This window comes from Sturnira hondurensis, unplaced genomic scaffold (genome assembly GCF_014824575.4).
Source record: "Sturnira hondurensis isolate 20B ecotype Veracruz unplaced genomic scaffold, ASM1482457v3 Scaffold0000362, whole genome shotgun sequence".
NCBI lineage: Eukaryota > Metazoa > Chordata > Mammalia > Chiroptera > Phyllostomidae > Sturnira > Sturnira hondurensis.
The window spans coordinates 1,420,401-1,441,270 of NW_028072993.1; the positions used below are offsets into that span (position 1 = coordinate 1,420,401).

General features: G+C 39.7%; 1 protein-coding gene and 1 non-coding gene across 5 annotated transcripts in view; both read right to left on the bottom strand.

Moving 5' to 3' along the window:
* The window catches only part of AMN1 (antagonist of mitotic exit network 1 homolog), a 52,318-nt gene extending 31,776 nt beyond the window's left edge, over positions 1–20,542 (bottom strand). The window contains exon 1 of one of the 4 annotated variants that reach the window (XM_037034568.1): positions 20,421–20,542. In XM_037034568.1, coding sequence (XP_036890463.1) covers positions 20,421–20,449 — 29 coding nt within the window. In that variant the 5' untranslated portion in view covers positions 20,450–20,542. The other 3 variants (XM_037034651.1, XM_037034811.1, XM_037034737.1) reach the window with 3 other exon arrangements.
* LOC118979224 (U6 spliceosomal RNA) lies at positions 15,330–15,431 on the bottom strand. The gene has a single exon (XR_005064872.1). It is a non-coding gene; the product is annotated as a U6 spliceosomal RNA (small nuclear RNA).
* Positions 20,543–20,870: the final 328 nt, after the last annotated feature.

Consider the following 20,870-nt stretch of genomic DNA (forward strand, 5'->3'; position numbering starts at 1 on the left):
GGCATCTTCCTGTTGGCCCTGTGAGGGGAAGGGCTCAGAAAAGGGACAATGGCTTTTGCCTGCCTTTTGGTTTGGGAGACAGCTCTCCCCCATTTCCCGCCGTGATGCAGACACTTTGGTTCTTCCCTGTATGCCACTGGTGACTTTCAAGCTGCTTCCCTGGTGCTGGAGCTCAAAGGGAGTGAGTCTGAGTAGGTGAGCCCATGTGTGGGTTCTTTAAGGGGAACTATTGGGACTCCAGAAATTTCTTCCACCATCTCAATCCCTGCTGGAAATTTCAGCCAGAAGTTATAGGGACTTATCTTTCTGATACTGGATCCCTGGGCTGGGGGGCCTGGTGTGGGGTTGGGACTCCTTGCTCCTGAGGTATCCCTCCCGATTTTTTTACCCACCACATGTGGATGTGGGATGAGCCCTCTCTGTGTCTCTGCCCCTATTACTAGTCTAGATGAATGTGGTTTCTTTAATTTCATAGATTCAGGCTTCCATTCAATTTGATTTCTGATGGTTCTGAGAGATGTTTGGTCTATATTTTAAAGGTAATTGTACGTGTTTGTGTGATGAGGCAAGCTGTGTTTACCTACGTCACCATCTTAACCACAAGTCCTGTACAATGTTTCTTACATTTGTATCTTCTTCAATTAATGTCTCTATTTTTCATATCAAATGGCTGGATAACTTCTGGACAGACTTTATATGATTGATTATTGATGGTATTAATAATTCTGTTTTTCTATGAAATCTGTAGAATTCCTAGTTTATAATACTTGTATTTTGAATGTTTTCCTTTCATCTGTACTTGTTTTGGCTAGTTTATGTGCTTACTGTTTTAGAATGAAATTTTTAAAAAATACAGAAAAATAAAACAGAAATATATAAATTCATGTACCCGAAACCTAGAAATTTAAAATGTTACTATTTCATCATATTGGGTCAGACATCTTCTTAAAACATAAAATTTTTCAGATAAAATTCAAGCCTCTTTTGAATACTCAGGCTTACTCCCTTCATCTCCCTTTGCAGAGGCAACTTCCACCTTGAATTTTTAAAAACAGTTTCTGTCCATGATTTTATATTTTTAATACTAAAAAAGATCTATAAGCAACAAGGGATTACTGTTTTTCATAAAGTGTAGTGTATTAAGTTTCTACATAACTGAATTTGTCAACTGTCCATGGACTTGTGATTTTTTTTAATAAGACTATGGTGTTAGCTGTAAATTTATGATCATTATATCTTGTTGTGGAATATTCTTTTTATCATTAAGTCAAGCCTTACTCTATCCATATTATGGTTTTCACTTCAGATTCTATTCGATGTTTTGTTTTATTTTTTAGTATGTAAGATTTTATTTTTATTATTAGTTTTTTTAAAAGATTTTATTTATCTTCTGAGAGAGGAGAAGAGAAGGAGAGAGATGGAGAGAAACATCTATGTATGAGAGAAACATCAGTTAGTTGCCTCTTGCTCACCCCCAACTAGGGACCTGGCTAGAAACACAGGCATGTGCCTTGACAGGGAACTGAGCCAGTGACCTTTTGGTTCACAGGCTGATGCTCAATCCACTGTGCCACACCAGCCAGGGCAAATTTTATTTATTTTTTTAAATAATTTTTAAATTGTGTTTTTGCTCCATTACCATTTAGTCCCCTATGTCCCCCTCCTCCTCACACTGTTGTCCATGTCCATGAGTCCTTTCTTTCTTTAAGCCCTATCCCTCCACTCTTTCCATACCCCTCTTAGCTGTCATCCTGCTCTCTATCTATAGTCTGTACTTATTCTGCTTGTTAATTCAGTTTGTTCATTAGATTCCACATATAAGTGAAATCATATGGTATTTGTCTTTCTCTGACTGGCTTATTTCACTTAGCATAATCTTCTTCAAGTCCATCCACACTGTTGCAAAGGGTAAAAATCTCTCCCTTTTTATAGCTAAGTAATATTCTATTGTGTAAATGTCCCATAGTTGTTTTATCCACTCATACTGATGGATCCTTGGGCTGCTTCCATATCTTGGTACTTGTTAATAACACTACAATGAACATAGGTGTGCTTATGTTCTTTCAAATTAGCTTTGGGTTCCTTGGATAGGTACACAGAGTGAGACTGCTGGGTCAAAAAGATCCATTTTTAATTTATTTGAGGTTATCTCCACACTGCTTTATTCAGTGGCTGCACCAGTCTCCATTCCCACCAACAGTGTAAAAGGTTCCTCCTTCCCCACATCCTTGCCAGCACTTGTTGCTTGTCAATTAATTGATGATAGCTATTCTTTTTAAAAAAGATTATTTATTCATTTATTTTTAGAGAGAAGGGAAGTAAGAAGAAGGAGAGAAACATCAATGTATGCCTCTCTCACACCCCCTACTGGGGGCCTGGCCTGAAACCCAGGCATGTGCCCTAACTGGGAATCAAACCAGATATCTTTGGGTTCTTAGGCCTGCACTTAATCCACTGAGCTACACCATCCAGGGCTGATGATAGCCATTCTGAGAGTTGTGAGATGATATCTCATTGTGGCTTTAATTTGCATTTCTCTGATTGTGATGTTGAACATCTTTTCATATGTCTATTGGCCATCAATTTGTTCCCTTTGGAGAAGTGTCTATTCAGGTCTTTTGCCCATTTTTTATTTGGATGGTTTGCTTTTGTGGTGCTGACTCTTATAAGTTTTTTAAAAATAAATTTTGGATATTAACCCCTTATCAGACATATCATTAGTGAATACGTTCTTCCATTCAGTGGGTTGAATTTTTATTTTATTGATGGTTTCCTTTGCTGTGAAAAACCTTTTTAGTTTCATATAGTCCCATTTATTTATGTTTTCTTTTGTTCCCCTTGCCGGGGGTGGGGGGAAATATCTGATATATAATATTGCTATGAGCCATGTCTGAAATTTTTCTGCCTATGTTTTCTTCTAAGATTTTGATGGTTTGGGGTCTAACATTTAAGTCTTTAATTCATCTTAAATTTATTCTTGGGTGTGGTGTAAGAAGGTGGTCCAGTTTTACTTTTCTGGATGTATCTGTCCAATTTTCCCAACACCATTTATTGAATAAACTGTCTTTAGCCCACCGTATGTGCTTGCTTCCTCTGTCAAATATCAATTGACCACGAGGATGTAGGTTTATTACTAGGCTCCCTATTCTGTTCCATTGATCTATGTGTCTGTTTTTACATCAGGATCATGATAATTTGATTACTATGGCATAATAGTATACTTTGATATTAGATAGCATGATTCCTCCAACTCAGTTTTTTCTCAGCATCACTGTTGCTGTGCAGGGTCTTTTGTGGTTCCATATAAATTTTTAAAATATTTTTTCTATTTCTGTGAAATACATCATTGGAATCTTGATAGAAATTGCATTGAATCTATAAATTGCTCTGGGTAGTATAGACATTTTAATGATCCTAATTCTTCCCATTCATGAACACAGTATGTGCTTCCACTTATTTGTATCTTCTTCTGTTTATTTTTTTCAGTGCCTTATAATTTTCTGAGGACAGGTCTTTTACATCCTTGGTTAGATTTATTCCTAGGCATTTTATTCTTTTTTAAGCATTGTTGTAAATGAGATTGTTCTCTTAATTTGCTTTTCTTTTAGTTTGTTATTGGCATAAAAATGCAACTGATTTCTGAATATTAATTCTGTATCCTGCTACTTTGCTGAATTCATTTACCAGTCCCAGTAGTTTCTTGGTGCAGTCTTTGAGATCGTCTATGTACAGTATCATGTCATCTGCGATAAAGAAAGTTTTACTTCTTCCTTTCCAAATTGAATGCCTTTTATTTCTTATTCTTGCCTGATTGCTGTGGCTAGGACTTCCAGTACTATTTTGAATAAGAGATGTTAAAGTGGCCATCCCTGTCTTGTTCCCTATCTTAAGAGGAACGCTTGTAGTTTTTGCCTGGTGAGTATGATGCTGGCAGTGGGTCTGTCATATATGGTCTTCATTATGTTGAGGTATGTTCCTCTATTTCCACTTTGCTGAGAGTTTTTATCATAAATGGGTGCTGGATTTAATCAAATACTTTTTCTGCATCTATTGATATGATCATGTAGTTTTCATCCTTCATTTTGTTTAAGTGGTCAATCACATTTACTGATTTGTGAATAGTGAATATTGTATGAACCTTGCATTCTCAGAACAAATCCCACTTGATCATGGTGTATGATCTTTTTTAGATCATACAAATCCAGCATTGCTGGATTTTGTTTGCTAATATTTTGTTGAGGATGTTAGCATCTATGTTCATCAGAGATATTGGCTTATAATTTTTTTTGTAGTGTCTTTATCTGGTCTTGGAATTAGGATAATGCTGGCCTCATAAAATGAGCATGGGAGGCTTCCCTCCTCTTAAATTTTTTGGAATAATTTGAGGAGAGGTGTTAGTTCCACCCAGAATGTTTGGTAAAATTCACCTGTGAACCCATCAGTTCCAGGGCTTTTGTTTGTAGGTAGTTTTTTTATTACTGCTTCAGTTTCACTAGGTGTAATCTGTCTATTCAGATTCTCTAATTTTCCTGATTTCATTTTGGAAGACTGTACATTTCTAGGAATTACTCATTTTTCCCAGTTTGTTGGCATATAGTTGTTCACAATATTTTCTTACAATCCTTTGTATTTCTTTGGTATCAGTTATTATTTCTCCTCTTTCATTTTTTATTTATTTGGGTACTTTTTTTGTTGATGAGTCTGGTTAGAAGTTTGTAAATCTTGTTTATCTTTTCAAAGAACCAGCTCTTGGATTCATTGATCCTGAATCGCTTTTTTAGTCTCTATTTCACTTATTTCTGCTCTGATATTTATTATTTCCTTCCTTCTATTCACTTTGGGGTTTGTTACTTGTTCTTTTTCAAGTTTCTTTAATTGTAAAGTTAGATTGTTTGCTTGAGTTTTTTCTTATTTTTTGAGATAGACCTATAATGCTATGAATTTCCCTCTTAGGCTTGCTATCCCACTGTCTCACAGATTTTGATTTGTTCTCATTTTTATTTGTTTTAAGGGATCTTTGGATTTCTTGCTTAATCTCATTATTGATCCATTCATTATATAATGTTGTTAAGCTTCCATGTCACTGTGTGGTTTTCAGTGTTCTTGTGATTGGCTTCTAGTTTTATAGCACTGTGGTCAGAGAAGATGCTTAATATGATTTCAATCTTCTTAAATTTATTCAGATTCGTTTTGTGTCCTAACACGTGGTCTATCCTAGAAAACATTCCACATGCACTTGTAAAGTATGTATACTCTGCTTCTTTGGGGTGAAATGCTCTGAAGATACCAATTAAATCCATTTGATCTATTGTGTTGTTTAAGGCTGCTGTCTCCTTGTTGATTTTCTGTTTGGAAGATCTAGCCATTGAAGTCAAATGGATATTAAAATCCCCAACTATGACTGTATTTCTGTTGATCTCTCCCTTATGTCCATCAATATTTGCTTTACATATTTACATGCTCCTATGTTGGGTGCATACATGTTTATTAGGGTTATATCCTCTTGTTGGATTGTTCCCTTTATCATTGTGTAGTATCCTGTGTCTTAGTAGAGCCCTGGTTTTAAAGTCTATTTTGTTAGATATATGTATTGCTACTCCAGCTTTGTTTCTCCTTTCCATTGCACGAAGTATTTTTTTCAATCCCTTTACTTTTAGTCTATGTGTACCTTCCAACCTGAGACGGGTCTCTTGGAGGTTGCATATATATGGATCTTATTTTCTTTTTCTTTTTAAAAAGATTTTATTTATTTATCTTTAGAGGGGAAGGGAAGGAGAGAAGGAGAAAAGTATCAATGTATGGTTGCCTCCTGTGAGTCCCCTGCCGGGAACTGACCTGCAACCCAGTCATGTGCCCTGACTGGGAATCGAACAGCAATCGTGTGGTTTGCAGGCCCACACTCAATCCACTGAGCTATGCCAGCCAGGGCTTCTTTTTTTTTAAGATTTTATTTATTTATCTTTAGAGGGGGAAGGGGAGAGGGAGAGAAATATCAATGTATGGTTGCCTCTCGTGTGTTCCCTGCTGGGAACTGGCATGCAACCCAGGCATGTGCCGACTGGGAATCAGACTATGCTCCTTTGGTTCACAAGCCCACTCTCAATCCACTGAGCTACACCAGCCAGAGCTGGATCTTGTTTTCTAATCCACTCAGCTACCCTATGTCTTTTGATTGGAGCATTTAAACCATTTACATTTAAGGGGATTATTAATAAATACTTATTGCCATTTTATTTTAAAAATATTTTGTTTTTCTTTTTGTTCTTCTTCTTAAAGCAAACCTTTTAACATTTGTTGCAGTATTGGTTTGGTGTTAACAACCTCCTTTAGCTTTTTCTTGTTTGGGAAGCTCCTATTTGCTCTTCAGTTTTAAATGATGGCCTTGCTGGGTAAAGTATCCTTGGTTGAAGGGCCTTGCTTTTCATCAGCTTGAATATTTCATGCCATTCCCTTCCAGCCTGAAATATGTCTGTTGAGAAATCAGGTGACAGTCTAATTGGTGCTTCCTTGTATGTAACTATCTGCTTTTCTCTTGTGGCTTTTAGGATTCTCTCATCTTTGAGCCTTGCCATATTCATTATGATGTATCTTGGTGCAGGCCTCTTGGGGTCCAACTTGACTGGGACTCTCTGAGCTTCCTGGACTTATGTACCTTTTTCCTTCAGCACTTTCAGGAAGTTTTCAGCTATGATTTCTTCAAATCGGTTCTTGATCCCTTGCTCACTCTCTTCTGGTATCCACATGATGTGGATGTTGTTATGCTTCATATTGTTCCAAAGATTTCTTAAGTTCTCTCTCTTTTTTTAATTTTTAATTTTTTTCTGCTCTGGTTGGGCTTTTTTTTTTTTACCTTGTCTTCCAAACCACTGATTTCATCCTCTGCTTCATCTAACCTACTGTTTATGCCTTCCAGTGTATTATTTGTTTCATTCAGATATTGCATTCTTTATTTCTGATGGTTCCTTTTTATGGTTTCTGTCTTTTTTCATGTTGTTGATCCTCATAATCATTACTCTAAACACTCTGATAAATTGCTTGCCTCCATTTCTTCTAGTTCTTTTTCTGGAGAATTTTCTTGTTTTTTTCATTTGGGTCCTGCTTCTTTGTCTCCCCATTTGGGTTGCCTCTTTGTGTTTGTTTCTATGTGTTAGGTAGAACTGCCAGACTCGTCCATGACTAAGACAAACCCTGTCTGTAACTGGCCCTGGGCAACATGTTTTGAGCTATCAGCAATCCATATAGCTTGTGTCTCCCTCTGCTGGGCCTGGGTATGTGCAAAAAGAACTAGGCTGCACACCAAGGCCACCTTTTACCATGATCAGGCCTGTGGGTGGGTCAGTTAATGCTTCAGCTCCCAGAGATTTGCCTCTGCCTAAAGGCTTTCTCTTAGGCTTAAGGAGTGGAAGTTTTCCAGCTATACTCTTTAGCAACAGGGCTTAAGCAACATAGGGTGGGACAGAGTAATTCCTGTGGAGGGGGCTATTTCTTCCCCTCAGACTGATGCCACTTGCAGGGGAATGCTCTGCCTGAGAAAGATGGCTCCTGCAGTATGGGGAATGACTTGGCACAGGAATCCTGGCAGCTGTTTCTTCAGTTCTCTCCCTAGAGCCACCAGCCCTAGACTCTCCTCATGCATTGCTAGTCCACTCTACACTCCCTCTGCCACAGCCCAGGGTAAGTGGCTGCAAATGGAATTTTGTGTATTAGCCTTTTAAGAGGCTCTCTGCAGCTCCAGCCCCCTGGTAGACAGAAACTCCACTGCTTTTCACAGCCATATGTTATTTGGGTTCCTTCCTGGTTCTGGTGTTGTAGACTGGGGAGCTCAGCTTGGGGTTTATACCTCACACTTCTCCAGGGTAACCACCTGGCCACTGAAATCTCTCTCCAGGACTTCAGCTGCTGCCCATGAGAGCCCAGCCAGCCCTCCTGTGTGCCCTCCATACTCTCTACCTGGATTGTGAGGATGTGGCTTCTTCTATCTGTACATAGTTATAAGGCTTCTCTCCAGGTACTATTCAGTTGGTTATTCAAGATGATTTTTCTATAATTTTCTATAATTCTAGTTTGGTCCTAGGAGGAGGTTAGTATAGCTTCAGCTTATTCCTCCACCATTCTGGGTCTCTCTCAGATTGGCTTTAATATTGCTACATCATCTTTGGCTTCCTTTGTTAATACGTTGCAAGAGTCGCCTGCATCGATGCAGATAGCTGTGTCTGGACAATGTGCCCACTCACAGGTTGTGCAGTTTTTTTTATGAAACACTGAATGAACCACATGACTTAGCCCGGCTACAGCCCAGGTTTGGTACTCTATGACTTCTGGCTTTTCCTAAAACTAAAATCACCCACTCATATATACACATGCACATATACCTTTGAAAGAGAAGAGATTTTAGACAATCAGTGAGATTCAGGAAAATATGATGGGGTAGCTGATGGCGATTAGGAGAACTGTGTGAAGACCCAAGGTGTCTACTTTGAAGGGGACTGAGGCGTCATTGTCCTATGTACAGTGTTTTTTGTATCTTGTGCCTTCTTCAGCGAATGTCTATTTTTCACACTACATGTCTGGATACTTTCTTGACAGATCTTATATAGTAGCCATGCAATGTGGCTTTAAATTATAATACCTGATTATTACTTAATTTGGATGGCCTGTTTTAGAATATCTATTCAAGTATCTTGCCTGGTTTTCTTTTGAGTTTACAATTTTACTGGCTGATATGTAGGAGTCCTCTTATATTCTGGACATGAGCCTTCTGTGGGTTATATATATTGCAAATATACCTCCTATTCTGTGGAATGCCTTTCTACTCTCTTAATCATGTATTTTGCTGAAAAATAAAAACATCCTAATGTAGCCCAATATTGATATATTTTTCTTTATGACAAGTTTTTTTGTGTGTGTGTTTTCTGTGAATAAACTCTTACTGTCCTTGGTTCATAAAGACATTTTCCTATGTTTTCTTCTAGAAAAAATTTTACTAAATTTATTGTATTACCTTTTACTTTTTGATTTAAAAACTACCAGTAATTTAGTTTTGCATTTTTCAGGAAATGTGCAGGGTCTGAGAGTTTACCCTACTTAAAGTCTAAAATTAGCTTATTATCATTTCATGAATGCTGAGAGAAGACATGACATTGCTGGATCAGAGAAAAATAACTTTATTACTCACGACAAGAGCAGTATGCAGAATTTCACATTAATGTTAGTTTCCCATGGCCTCCTAACCCTACAGTATAATATCACTGGGCTCAGATAGATGCTTTCCCATGGAGTGCACTGTATTACAGGAGAGGAACAATGAGCTTGAGGAGTCATCACTTTTACAGCAAATTGAAGCAAGCCTGCTTTTTGGGGGGAAGGAGACAATACTTCACTCTTAAGGTTACTCGTTGCAAATACAACCTTGAGAAACGGCCTAGGTAAAGGTATAGGCCCTGGTATATGCCCTGCACTCTGGGCATATACAGCACAAATGTACCAGTTCATGGAAGACTGCCTCTCCCAACTATCCATGTTCTTGGCTAAACTCAAATATTTATATAAGTATGTCACTCTGACAGCTACTTAGATAATTCGACCAACAGATGCTAAAATCAAATCTGTTCAATTTGTTTCTTAAAGCACTTAAATAAGGCTACTATCAATAAATAGTAAACCAAGTAGTAGGATAAAGCCAACCCACAGTATGACCTCAATGTTGCCACCAGGGTCCCATACTCATCTTATCATATATGCATAAGTATAAAAGAAAGGGGAACCAGTAGGTCTTATTTTAGATAGATAGGATGTCCAGTCTATGAACCATTATGACACATACAAGGTAATCTAGATATTATTTGAAAGACTGTATTTTTCCTTCATAGGGCTTCTAGTTTTTAAAAGAGCATCTTCTAACCTGGCTGGCGTAGCTCAGTGGATTGAGCGTGGGCCTATGAACCGAAGGATTGCGGTTTGATTCCCAGTCAGGGCACATGCCTGGGTTGCAGGCCAGTTCCCAGCAAGGGACTCACGAGAAGCAACCATACATTGATATTTCTCTCCTTCTCTCCTTCCCTTCCCCTCTAAAGATAAATAAATAAAATATTTTTTAAAACAAATAAAATATTTAAAAAATAAAAAATACATAAAAGAACATCTTTTATTTGTGTTTTTCCTAAAAAATAACTATTCCTTTGTTTTTGAACATTTTAAATATATGTTTTAAAATATCTTTCAAATTGTTCTAGCATCTATTGTCCCTAAAATCAATTTTCTTATTCTGTTGAGTCTCTTTTATGCTATTTTTTTCTTTTCATGCTTTGTAAGTTTTGATTGTTAACTCTTCTCTGCACAAGTAGTTTTGCAGTATTCTTGTGTTGTTTGTATTGTGATGCATAGCCTTGGATGTAAGTACTGTCATGCTTGGATGACTGTGATTTTGGCTGGGCTTTCTCTGACTATCTCTTTCTTTCATTGTTTTGTTAAGCCAGCTGTTAGCATTCACTTATTGCAGATTGATTGCTCTGTTTTCAACAATGCCTGGAGCAAAAATTGTCCCACAATGTCATCTAATTCACTTTGGACTCCTTTGCAGTGTTAGTTTCTAAGGTTTGTTCTGACTCCAGGCAGACTCTTATAAGATGTCTCTTTCCTAGGTTTTCTCTAATAAACTTGCTGGCCTATGTTTATCTTGTATCTCACATGAAGCTATCAGCCTCTTTGTAATTACTTAATGCCAAAATCTCCATTGATTTTCTGAGTGCTCTTAGGCTTGAACTTCACCCACCCTCCGTTCAAATAAAGTCAGTTTCTTGGGAGTTTTGGTATTCTTTGTTTTGCAGCCTGCTTCTCCCTCTGGAACGAAAAGCTCTGAGTCACAGTTTCAGAGCTGAGTGCAGGGATAATGAAAGGATAAAGTCGTGGCACCATTTGCCTAGGGGGCCTATGACCTTGGTAAACATGACTGCCATTTTACCCTTCTCAGCTTTTAGCCCCAAGAATGGAAATTACTGAAAAGAACAGAATGTGACTAACCACTCCCTACAGGCACAGGCAAAAGAAAACAAACTGCAGCATCTTGTTACAATACTCTCAACAGCCCAGGGGCCTCACAACAGCAACCACCACCCTTTTATAATCCAGTTATAATTCAATAAAAGCTCAAAGCCCCTGTTGAGGGAAAAGGGGAACTAGCCAGAACATAGCTGTAAGGAAGCAAAAGGTGTTTTACTAACTAACGCAAAGAGGCTCCAGGACACACCCGAAGAGCGGGGTGTGTTCCAGGATGTGGTGTAAGAGCAACAAGGTTAGTCAAGCAGACAGCCACCTGGACAGTCACTAGGGAGGGGAATTTTACCCCTGTGCACAAGCTCAACTGACCAATCAAGTAAAGGAGCACGAGCCAGTGCACGAGTTAACTCACCAATGATCAGTAACCCTATTGTGCCCCTGAGCCAACCGCTAACTGCCACATCTGCTTCTGTATCCAGCTTGCTTGCGCTGCCTCCTTAAAACCCTAAGTCTGTAAGCGTTTGGCGCGACTCTCATTTGCAGCCCTTGCGGGCACCGTGTCTCCAGACACTTTGGAGAGTTCGCCCCTGCGCAGGTTAAACTTGGCCAATAAAGTAACATCTTTGGAACCCTGAAAGTCTCTGACATTTGTTCTCACGGTTTTGAGTGCAACAGCCCCTACCTCTAAAGGCTAGCTATCTCTCCACACCATGCCCCTCTCCTTTCTTGGAGAGTGAATAAAAACCTTACTCTCTATAATTTCTTCTCTTCAGGAATTCTTTCACAGCCATGTCACTGACCACCCTAATAGATAATGATTGCTTCTCTGTGAGTGACACCCTGGGTTAGGAGCAGGATGTTGAGCAATAACCTCTGGTCTTCTTGACTTGCCTCTCCTAGGGTGGGAACTTCACCCATGAGTGAGCTCAAATGAGGGAGACCAAGACCCCAGTATACTTAGCATAACATGCTGAGATAAGCCTCTGCCCTATGAGTGTGGAGTAGGTGGAAGTAGCACCCTCCACCCCCCAACCTCTTAGCCATACTTGACTAAAATTTAGCCTGAGATATCTGGGGTGGGAGATGATGAGAAGCACTGGCATCCCGTACTTCTCAGGAAGATATTGAACCCCTCAACTGGGAACTTAGAGGAGAGGTAGCCTCATTATCTGGAGTACACTCACCTGCAGTGAAGCTTCCAGTCAAGGGTGGCAGGGAGGGAGCAGGTGTAGTTGAAATGCCACAGAGTCTCACTGTTCTTAATTTTAATAAATTATCCTGAATGAATGTTTCTTTATTTGCTGCATGCCCTCAGGAGGATTTCTGAGGTACAGTGGTTATTTTTGTTTTGTAACTTTCAACTTCATGCTTATTTTACTGGGGAGCATGTTCATGGAATTCTCTCATTCTGCCAATCTGTAAGTCTTCCAAATATCATCAACCTTCTCATCCATTAACAGAAATCTGAATCCCATTAATTAATAGGAAATGCTGTGATTCCTTTTCTTTCAAATACATACTCAGTTTCTTTTCATATGGTCATTTTAAGTTTGCTGACTTTTGAGTACAAAGTTCTTCCACCTCATTAGATTCCAAGCAATTTTTGGGAAGGATGTGCGTGAGAGAGAGAGACAGAGAGAGAGAGAGAGAGAGAGAGAGACAGAGACACAGAGAAGGATGTGGGGGAGAGACATACTGATGTATTGTATATTTTAAAAACCCTATAAATTGTTAAATTGGGTTAAAAATTAAGTGAGATAATTTCCCAACTTCTGCCTTTTGGTCACAGTTAGGTCCTTCACACTTCTGTAAGTATGCCACAAATGAAAGGCCCCAATTGCTCTTTGTTTGGGTCATTTCTCAGGTTGGTTGTGTTTGCAACAAGCAATTCTGAGAGATTAGGTGTTGTCTCCCACCAGGACAAAGGGCAAGCATGTATATTGTTTGCTATAAAACAGTATATTATCCAAGCCTGTGTTCCTTTTCTGTAACGCACCCACAAATATGGTGCAGGTATCCACCTGAGACCTCTGTGTCACCCCCATGGGATTTAGGGAAGAAGGGGAACAGAGGCAAACATGTTAATGCTCATGCTACTTACTGTACTGTGAGTAACAAAGTCCTTTGTCTCTAGCCCAGGAATCTAGTGTCTACTGCCAGCACCCATGAAACAGCAGCAGTCTAATCTGTTAGTGTGGAAGTGAAGTAAAATCAAACCCTAGATCTGACAGTTTGGTAATGAAATTGGATGCTGACCAAAACATAGCTTTATAGAAGAGGAAGGGGAAAAGTCCTGTCAGGAAGGTTTGGGGATACGAGAAGACTCTCTGAGGTTTGGAAGCAAATGCTCTCACCCCACTGGTGGGTAAAGGCAAAAGGAGTAAGAGTTGTCCACTGTCCTCCATGTTGATACGGCTGAGTGATGAGAAGTAGGATTGAAACAAGCCACCTGAGTGGTGTTTGGTTGTTGCTCACTCTCCTCTATATGAGAGGAGGAAGGAATGTTATTATGACAATTAGGGTAGCAAACCCTGTGGCTTTAGTTAAGTGGCAATATTATTGTGGCTTCCGAAGTAAGCTGAAATAAATGGTATCAGTAGTGAGGATCTTGCTATTTGACAGTTTTGGGTGAGTCAAAACCATTACAAGTTCATCTCATTGAGCCACAGGGAGCAGCCCCTCAACACATAAGGAAATAATAAATCCTTGCCAAATAGTGCAAAGCCAGCTAGCTGCTCATGTATCTTGCTCCTACCACAGTCCAATGTGACTAGTGAGGATTATGGTGTGCCGAGCATAAACATGGCCAACATTACCAAGGACTGTAAGATAAAATGCAGTGGTATCCAGTGGGGCATAAAGAAAGGGACCTCTGAGCTGGGATGACCACCAGGAGGTACTCAGAGGAGGAAGCAGTGCCTATGCTCAGGTACCAATACTAGACTAGGCAGCCAAGGGAGAAAAAAGGCACCCTTGACATTCCCAAGATTCCCTGTGAGCTAGCCTCTCCGACCACTCTGCACTCCTCACACTGATAGCCATGTAATAACAGTCTCCTGTTGACTGTTGCTGTAATTAATGACTTATACATTAATTAAGCTTCTTGTCTCTTGCCCTGGCTTGTGTGGCTGTGTGAGGTAAGCACCAGCCTGTGAACCAAAAGGTCGCAGATCTGATTCCCAGTCAGGGCACATACCTGGGTTGTGGGCCAGGTCCCTAGCTGGGGCATGCTAGAGGCAACCAACTGCTGTTTCTCTTCCACATCAGTGTTTCTTTCCCTTCTTTCTCCCTCCCTTCCCCTCTCTCTAAAAAATAAAGAAAATCTTTTTTAAAAGCTTCTGGTCTCTGATACCTTAGGTATCAGAGAAAGGCATCTGAAAAGGCACCCAAATTCAACTGATGGGGTTTGGGTTAAGTTCTAAGTGAGGAAGAGAAGCTAAAGTGATGTTATGGGTGGAGCCCTTTGGTTCTATCAATAAATTGTTGTTGCAGCTTATGCTACTGAATGTATAATTGATATAAATGTGTTACATGGCTATATTTCCCTAGTACATAAGCATCAGAGCTGATTCTCCTGTTTAGGACAGTCACATGTAGAGGTGTAATATGGAACATGTTACTAGCTTCCTTGCCTACTTACCTCTCTGTCCCCTGCTGAGGAGTACAGCAGAAACAATATAGAATCAGAAGAGAAAGAGAAATCACAGCTTTAAAAACTTGAAAGCTACCAGAACATTCAAAGAAGCCTTTTTCAAGTACAGGCGAACCCTGCAGATATTGCAGGCTCAGTTCCAGACCACCACAATAGAATGAATATTGCAATAAAGTGAGTCACATGAATTTTGTTGGTTTCTCAGTGCATATAAAACTTTATACTATAATGTAGTTTATTAATTGTGCAGTAATATTATGTCTAAAAATTTATGGCCCTGGCTGGTGTAGCTCAGTGGATTGAGCTCACGCCTGTGAACCACATGATCGCGGTTCGATTCCTGGTCGGGGCATATGCCTGGGTTGCAGGCCAGTTCCCAGCAGGGGACTCACGAGAGGCAACCATACATTGATGTTTCTCTCCTTCTCTCCTTCCCTTTCTCTCTAAAGATAAATAAATAAAATATTTTAAAAAAATAAAAATAAAAAAATAATAAAAATTTATGTACCTAAGTATAAAAGTACCTTATTGCTAAAAGAAATACTAACCATCATCTGGGCCTTCAGTGGATTGTAACTTTTTTTGCTGGTGAAGGGTTTTGCCTTAATGTTGATGGCTGCTGACTGCTCAGGGTGGTGGTCACTAAAAACTGAGGTGGCTTTTGCGAGTTATTTCTTTCTTTTAAAATATGGAACACTTCATGAATTTGCATGTCATCCTTGTGCAGAGAGGTCATGCTAATCTTTGTATCATTCCAATTTTAGTATATGTGCTACTGAAGCAGCAAGCATGAGCAATTTCTCAAAATTAAAAAAAACTGTGAAGTTTCCACATTTATTACTTTTTCACACATAATTTCTCTGTAGCATGTGATATTATTTGATAGCATTTTATCCACTGTAAAACTTCTTTTAAAATTGGAATAAAAAAATTAAAGTCAATCCTTTCAAATTCTGCTGCTGCTTTACCAACTAAGTTCATGTAATATTCTAAATCCTTCTATGTCATTTCAACAATCTTCACTGCGTCTTCACCAGGAATCAATGCCATCTCAAGAAACCACTTTCTTTGCTCATCCATATGAAGCAAGTCCTCATCTGTTGAAGTTATTTTTAATGAGATTGCAGCAATTCAGTCACATCTTCAGACTCCACTTAAAATCCTAGTGCTCTTGCCCTGGCTGGGAGGCTCAGCTGGTTGGAGCATTGTCATATGCACCAAAGAACTGTGGGTTTGATCCCTAGTAGGGGCACATACCTGGGTTGTAGATTTGATCCCTGGTCAGGATGTGTGTGGGAAGCAAACAATCAATGTTTCTCTCATATCAATGTTTCTCTCTCTCTGTCTCTTGAAAATAAATATATGCATAAATAAATAAAAATTCTAGTCGTCTAGCTATTTCTACCCCACTGCAGTCCTGCCACCACCAAAGTCTTGACCCCCTTTGAAGTCATCCATAAACTTCTTCCAAACGCCTGTTGTTGATATTTTGACTTCTCATGAATCATGAATAGCATTTAGAATAGTGAATCCTTTCCAGGTTTTCAACTTACTTTACCCAGATCCATCTATAATTTACCATCTACCATCACTATCTATGGCAGCTTGAGCCTTCCAAAATATATTTCTTAAATAAGACTTGAGAGTTTAAATTACTCCTAACCCATGGGCTGCAGAACAGATGTTGTGTTAGCAGGCATGAAACAACATTAATCTCATGTACATCTCCATCACAGACTTTGGGTGACCAGGTACATTGTCAATGTGCAGTAATATTTCAAAAGGAATTTCTTTTCCTAAGCAGTAGGTTTAAACAGTGGGTTTAAAATATTTGATAAACCATGTTGTAAACAGATGTGCTGACATCCAGGCTTTGTTGTTCCATTTATAGAGCACAGGCAGAGAAAACTGAACATAATCCGTAAGGACCCTAGGATTTTTGGAATGGTAAATAAGCATGGGCTTTTACTTGGAAGCAGCACTTGCATTAGCCTCTAACAAAAGAGTCAACCTGTCCTTTGAAGCATTGGAGGCAGGCATTGATTTCTCCTCTGTAATTATGAAAGTCCTAAATGGCATTTTCTTCCAAAGAAGGCTGTTTTGCCTACATTAAAAATTTGTTGTTTAGTGTAGCCACCTTCATTAATTACCTTAGCTAGGTGTTCTGGATAACTTGCTGTAGCTTCTACAACAGCACTTGATGCTTTACCTTGTATGGATTTGGCTTCTCTCCTTAAACCCCATGAACAAAGATCTGCTAGTCTCAAACTTTCCTTCTTCAGGTTTCTGACCTCTCTCAGCCTTCATAAAATTAAAGAGAGTTAGAGCCTTACTCTAGATTAGCTTTGACGTAGGGGAATGTTGCAGCTGTTTTAATCTTCTAGACCAATAAAACTTTCTCCATCCAGCAATAAGGCTGTTTCACCTTCTTAGCATTCATGTATTCATTGGAGTAGCACTTTAAATTTTATTCAAGAATGTTTCCTTTGGATTCACAACTTGGCTGTTTGGAGCAAGAGGCCTAGCTTTTGACCTGTCTCAGCTCTTGATATGCCTTCCTCACTAAGCTTAATCATTTCTAATTTTTTATTTAAAGTGAGACATGTAACTTTTCCTTTCACTTGAACACTTAGAGGCCACTATAGGGTTATTAATTGGCCTAATGTCAATACTATTGGGTCTCAAGAAATAGGGAGGCCAAAGGAGAGGGAAAGAGAAGGGGGATTGGCTAGTTAGTGGAGTAGTCAGACTACACACATTTATTAATCAAGTTTGCTGTCTTATCTGGATGTAGTTTGTCAAGGACCCAAACAATTAAAATAGTAACATCAAATATCACTGATCATAGATCACCATGACAAATACAATAATAATATTTGAAATATTGTTAGTTTGAACAAAATGTGACACAGAAACACGAAGTGAGAAAATGTTGGGAAAATGGCACTGACAGACCTGCTCAGCAAAGGGTTGCCACAAACCTTTGATTTGTAAAAACTGCAAAGAGCAATAAAACAAAGGGCAATAAAATGAGGTATGCCTATACATTACTACCAGCCTGATGCAGCTGCCACCACATATTTTTTTAAGGCAAAAAATATAAGCTCTTATATTAATAAGCTCTTGTTGAATAAGCTCTTGAATGCCTGAGAATGAGATCTTGTGATTGACTACATGGCCTGATATCCTTATTTTGACATGGATCAACTTGGACTCTATAACTTATATGAGAAGGACCCAAAGGACTTGCTGATCATATGGAAATGGTATATTCAAGTTGATAAACTGGTATGGCCACAGAAAAAAATTAAAAACAGAACTACAATACAATCCAGCAATTTTATGTCTGGGTATTTATTCAAAGAAAATAGTAACACTCTTTTGAAAACATATATGTACCCCTATGTTCACTGCAGGATTATTTATAAAAGGTAAGATATGGAAACAACCTAGTTGTCCACTGATAGACAAATGAATATATAAGATACAGCATATATATATATATATATATATACACACACACAATATAATATTTACTTAGCTATGGGACAACATGGATAGTATTATGCTAAGTGAAATAAATCAAATACTGTATGATTTCACTTCTCTGCATAATTTAAAAAACAAGAAATGAACAAACAAATAAAAACAGAAACAGACTCGGTTTTTAAAATAGAGAACTGATAGTTACCAAAGGGGAGGATAGTAAGGGGAAGGGCAAAAAGGTAAAGAGGACTGAAGTACAAACTTCTAGTTATAAAATCAGTAAGTCATAGAAATGTAATGTATAGCACAGGAAATACAGTCAATACTATAGTAATAACTTTGTCATTGACAGATGGTTATTAGATTTTTCATGGTGGTCACTTTATTAAGGTCTACAGGTGTCAAGTCACTATGTTGTACACCTGAAACAAATATGATTGTTACAAATAATTTTTTTAAAAAAATCACAGTGGGCCTGGCTCTAAAGGGATCTTTGCTTTTTGTGGCAAAGTGACAGCTTTGGGGGACACTTTATTCACCACTCATACCACCTGAAGCAAAGCCATTGGCTCAATAGGGCCCTTGATTCACAGAAGTTTCCCTAAATGTCTGGGCCTAGGTATTTCACTGATGGTTCAGCTCAGTTGAAAGCTGATGGTGTTCACTGGGTGTAACAGCTGAATCAGAATTTTAGAAGACACAATGAGACTGCAGTATGGGCTGACTGGGGCAATGTGAAAGCTGTTATCCTTACCTTAGACCAGGGGTAAGAAAACTCTGGCCCATCAGCCAAATCTAGCCTATTGCCTGCATTTGTAAATAAAGTTTTCTTTGAACACAGCCAGGTCTATAGCCACTTTCACACTATAATGGCAGAGCTGAGACCACAACAGATCGAGTGTAAACAATATTCATATCTACTTCTGTGTGGACCACTCAGAAAGTTCACCAGAACACCTGATGACATCATCAAAGACATTCAAACTGCAAACCAGGAAAATCCAGCAGATTAAAATTGTCATCCTCATTCCATCACTTAAAGATTCTAGCTCAAATTCAGAAATCTTCTTGACTGGCTGCTCTCAACTCCAGATCTGAATTTATAATTGCTCTAACTATTAATCTTTGTCTTTTTTTGTTTCATAGAAATTCTTTTTATTAAATACCTAATTGCTTATACCATGTAAAGGCCTAACTTGAATGGGAACTTACTGCTAACACTGCCTCCTATTGAAATCAGGCATCCTCATGTTCATCCTAAGTAATCATGACATAGTTCAACATGGTAAGGCACTAAAGAAATATTGAAAGGCTTATTTTCACTAGGTCCAAAAAGGTTCTGTGATTTCCTTCCAAAAGAAGACAATGTGCTGCACACATTAGAACCTAGTTTATTGGCCCTGTGGCTTAGCTGGTTGGGCATCCTTCAACAAGGTGAAAGGTCACTGATTCTATTCCAGGATGTTTCTCTCTCACATCAGTGTTTCTCTTCATCTCTTTTTCCTTCCCTTCCCTGCTTTCTAAAAATAAATTAAAAATGAATGAAACAGTATAACAATCACTTTTATTCAATCCCCTGTGTCTCATTACATTATAATAACCATCCTGAAGTTTGAACAACTTCCTCACTCTGACTTTATAAGCCATCCTAACTACCTGTCTCTGAGCTCCTTGTTTCTCCCTCAAAAAAATATTCATATCAAGTAAGGCTCTCTGACATTTCTTTTAACACTAGGTATCCTTCTAAGGACTTTACATATGTCAAATTTCTTCCTCACCACAACTCCACTGGACCCGTAGTGTTATACTAATTTCGTTGGTCGAGCACTGGGGTGGGGCAGAGAGCGGCTGTTGCTCTCCCACGGGCACACAGCTGGTGGAAGGCAGGGCCGCGAGCTGCACCCCGTTATCGCGGTCAAGAAGTCCAGGCCGCCTCAAAGAATCAATGTTTATACCAGTTACTGCAACCGGGTGGAACTTGGCTGAAGGCTTCTGACAGCCCCATCTTGTGTTTTGTTCTACCGAGGTTTTCAACTACTCCCCTCACAAACAGGCCACGGCCAGGAACTACCGGGACGTCGAGCTGCCAAGGATGACACCCACCAGGGGACACGGCGGCAAACCTGCCCAGCAGCCCGCCGGGGAACAACAGTCATCCACGAGTAGACGACACCTCAGGAACCCAGGAGGTGGGAAGGGAGAGGGAGAGGCGCGCGGAGCCTGGCCGGGCGGGGCGGGGCAGGTGGTGGGCCGGGGTGAAGAGGAGGCGGGGACAGGGTTGACTCACAGATCCAGGAGCTTGTGGACCCGCCGCATCGCGGCGGTCCTCAAGAGTCTCTTCCGCGGTTCCAGGGCCGCCGGAACCCAGGCAGAGACCGTCCTTCAACTCCTCCCCACACAACTAGGAGGGCCTCGTGACGTTACACAGTTTCTTCCGGTGACTGGGATGGGACCTCGCTCCGGACTGAAAAGGCAAAGAACGAACCCTTGGGGCGGAGTCTTTGAGAGCTCCACGTCGGGGGCTGAAATGATAAAATAAAGAGTAGCCCTAAATTCGCGTGAAGCACTCTGGGAGTTGTAGTTCTTCCACCTGGCGGGTTCCAGCTCTGGGCGGTTTCCCGGCGGTTCCGGCCCCACGCCCAGCCTACTCCGGTGCATCTTTAGTCGCGCACTGCTGAGAGGTTTCTGGTCTTATTTGGCACGCCCTGCTGAGAAATTGCTGTATTCACTACAAGGA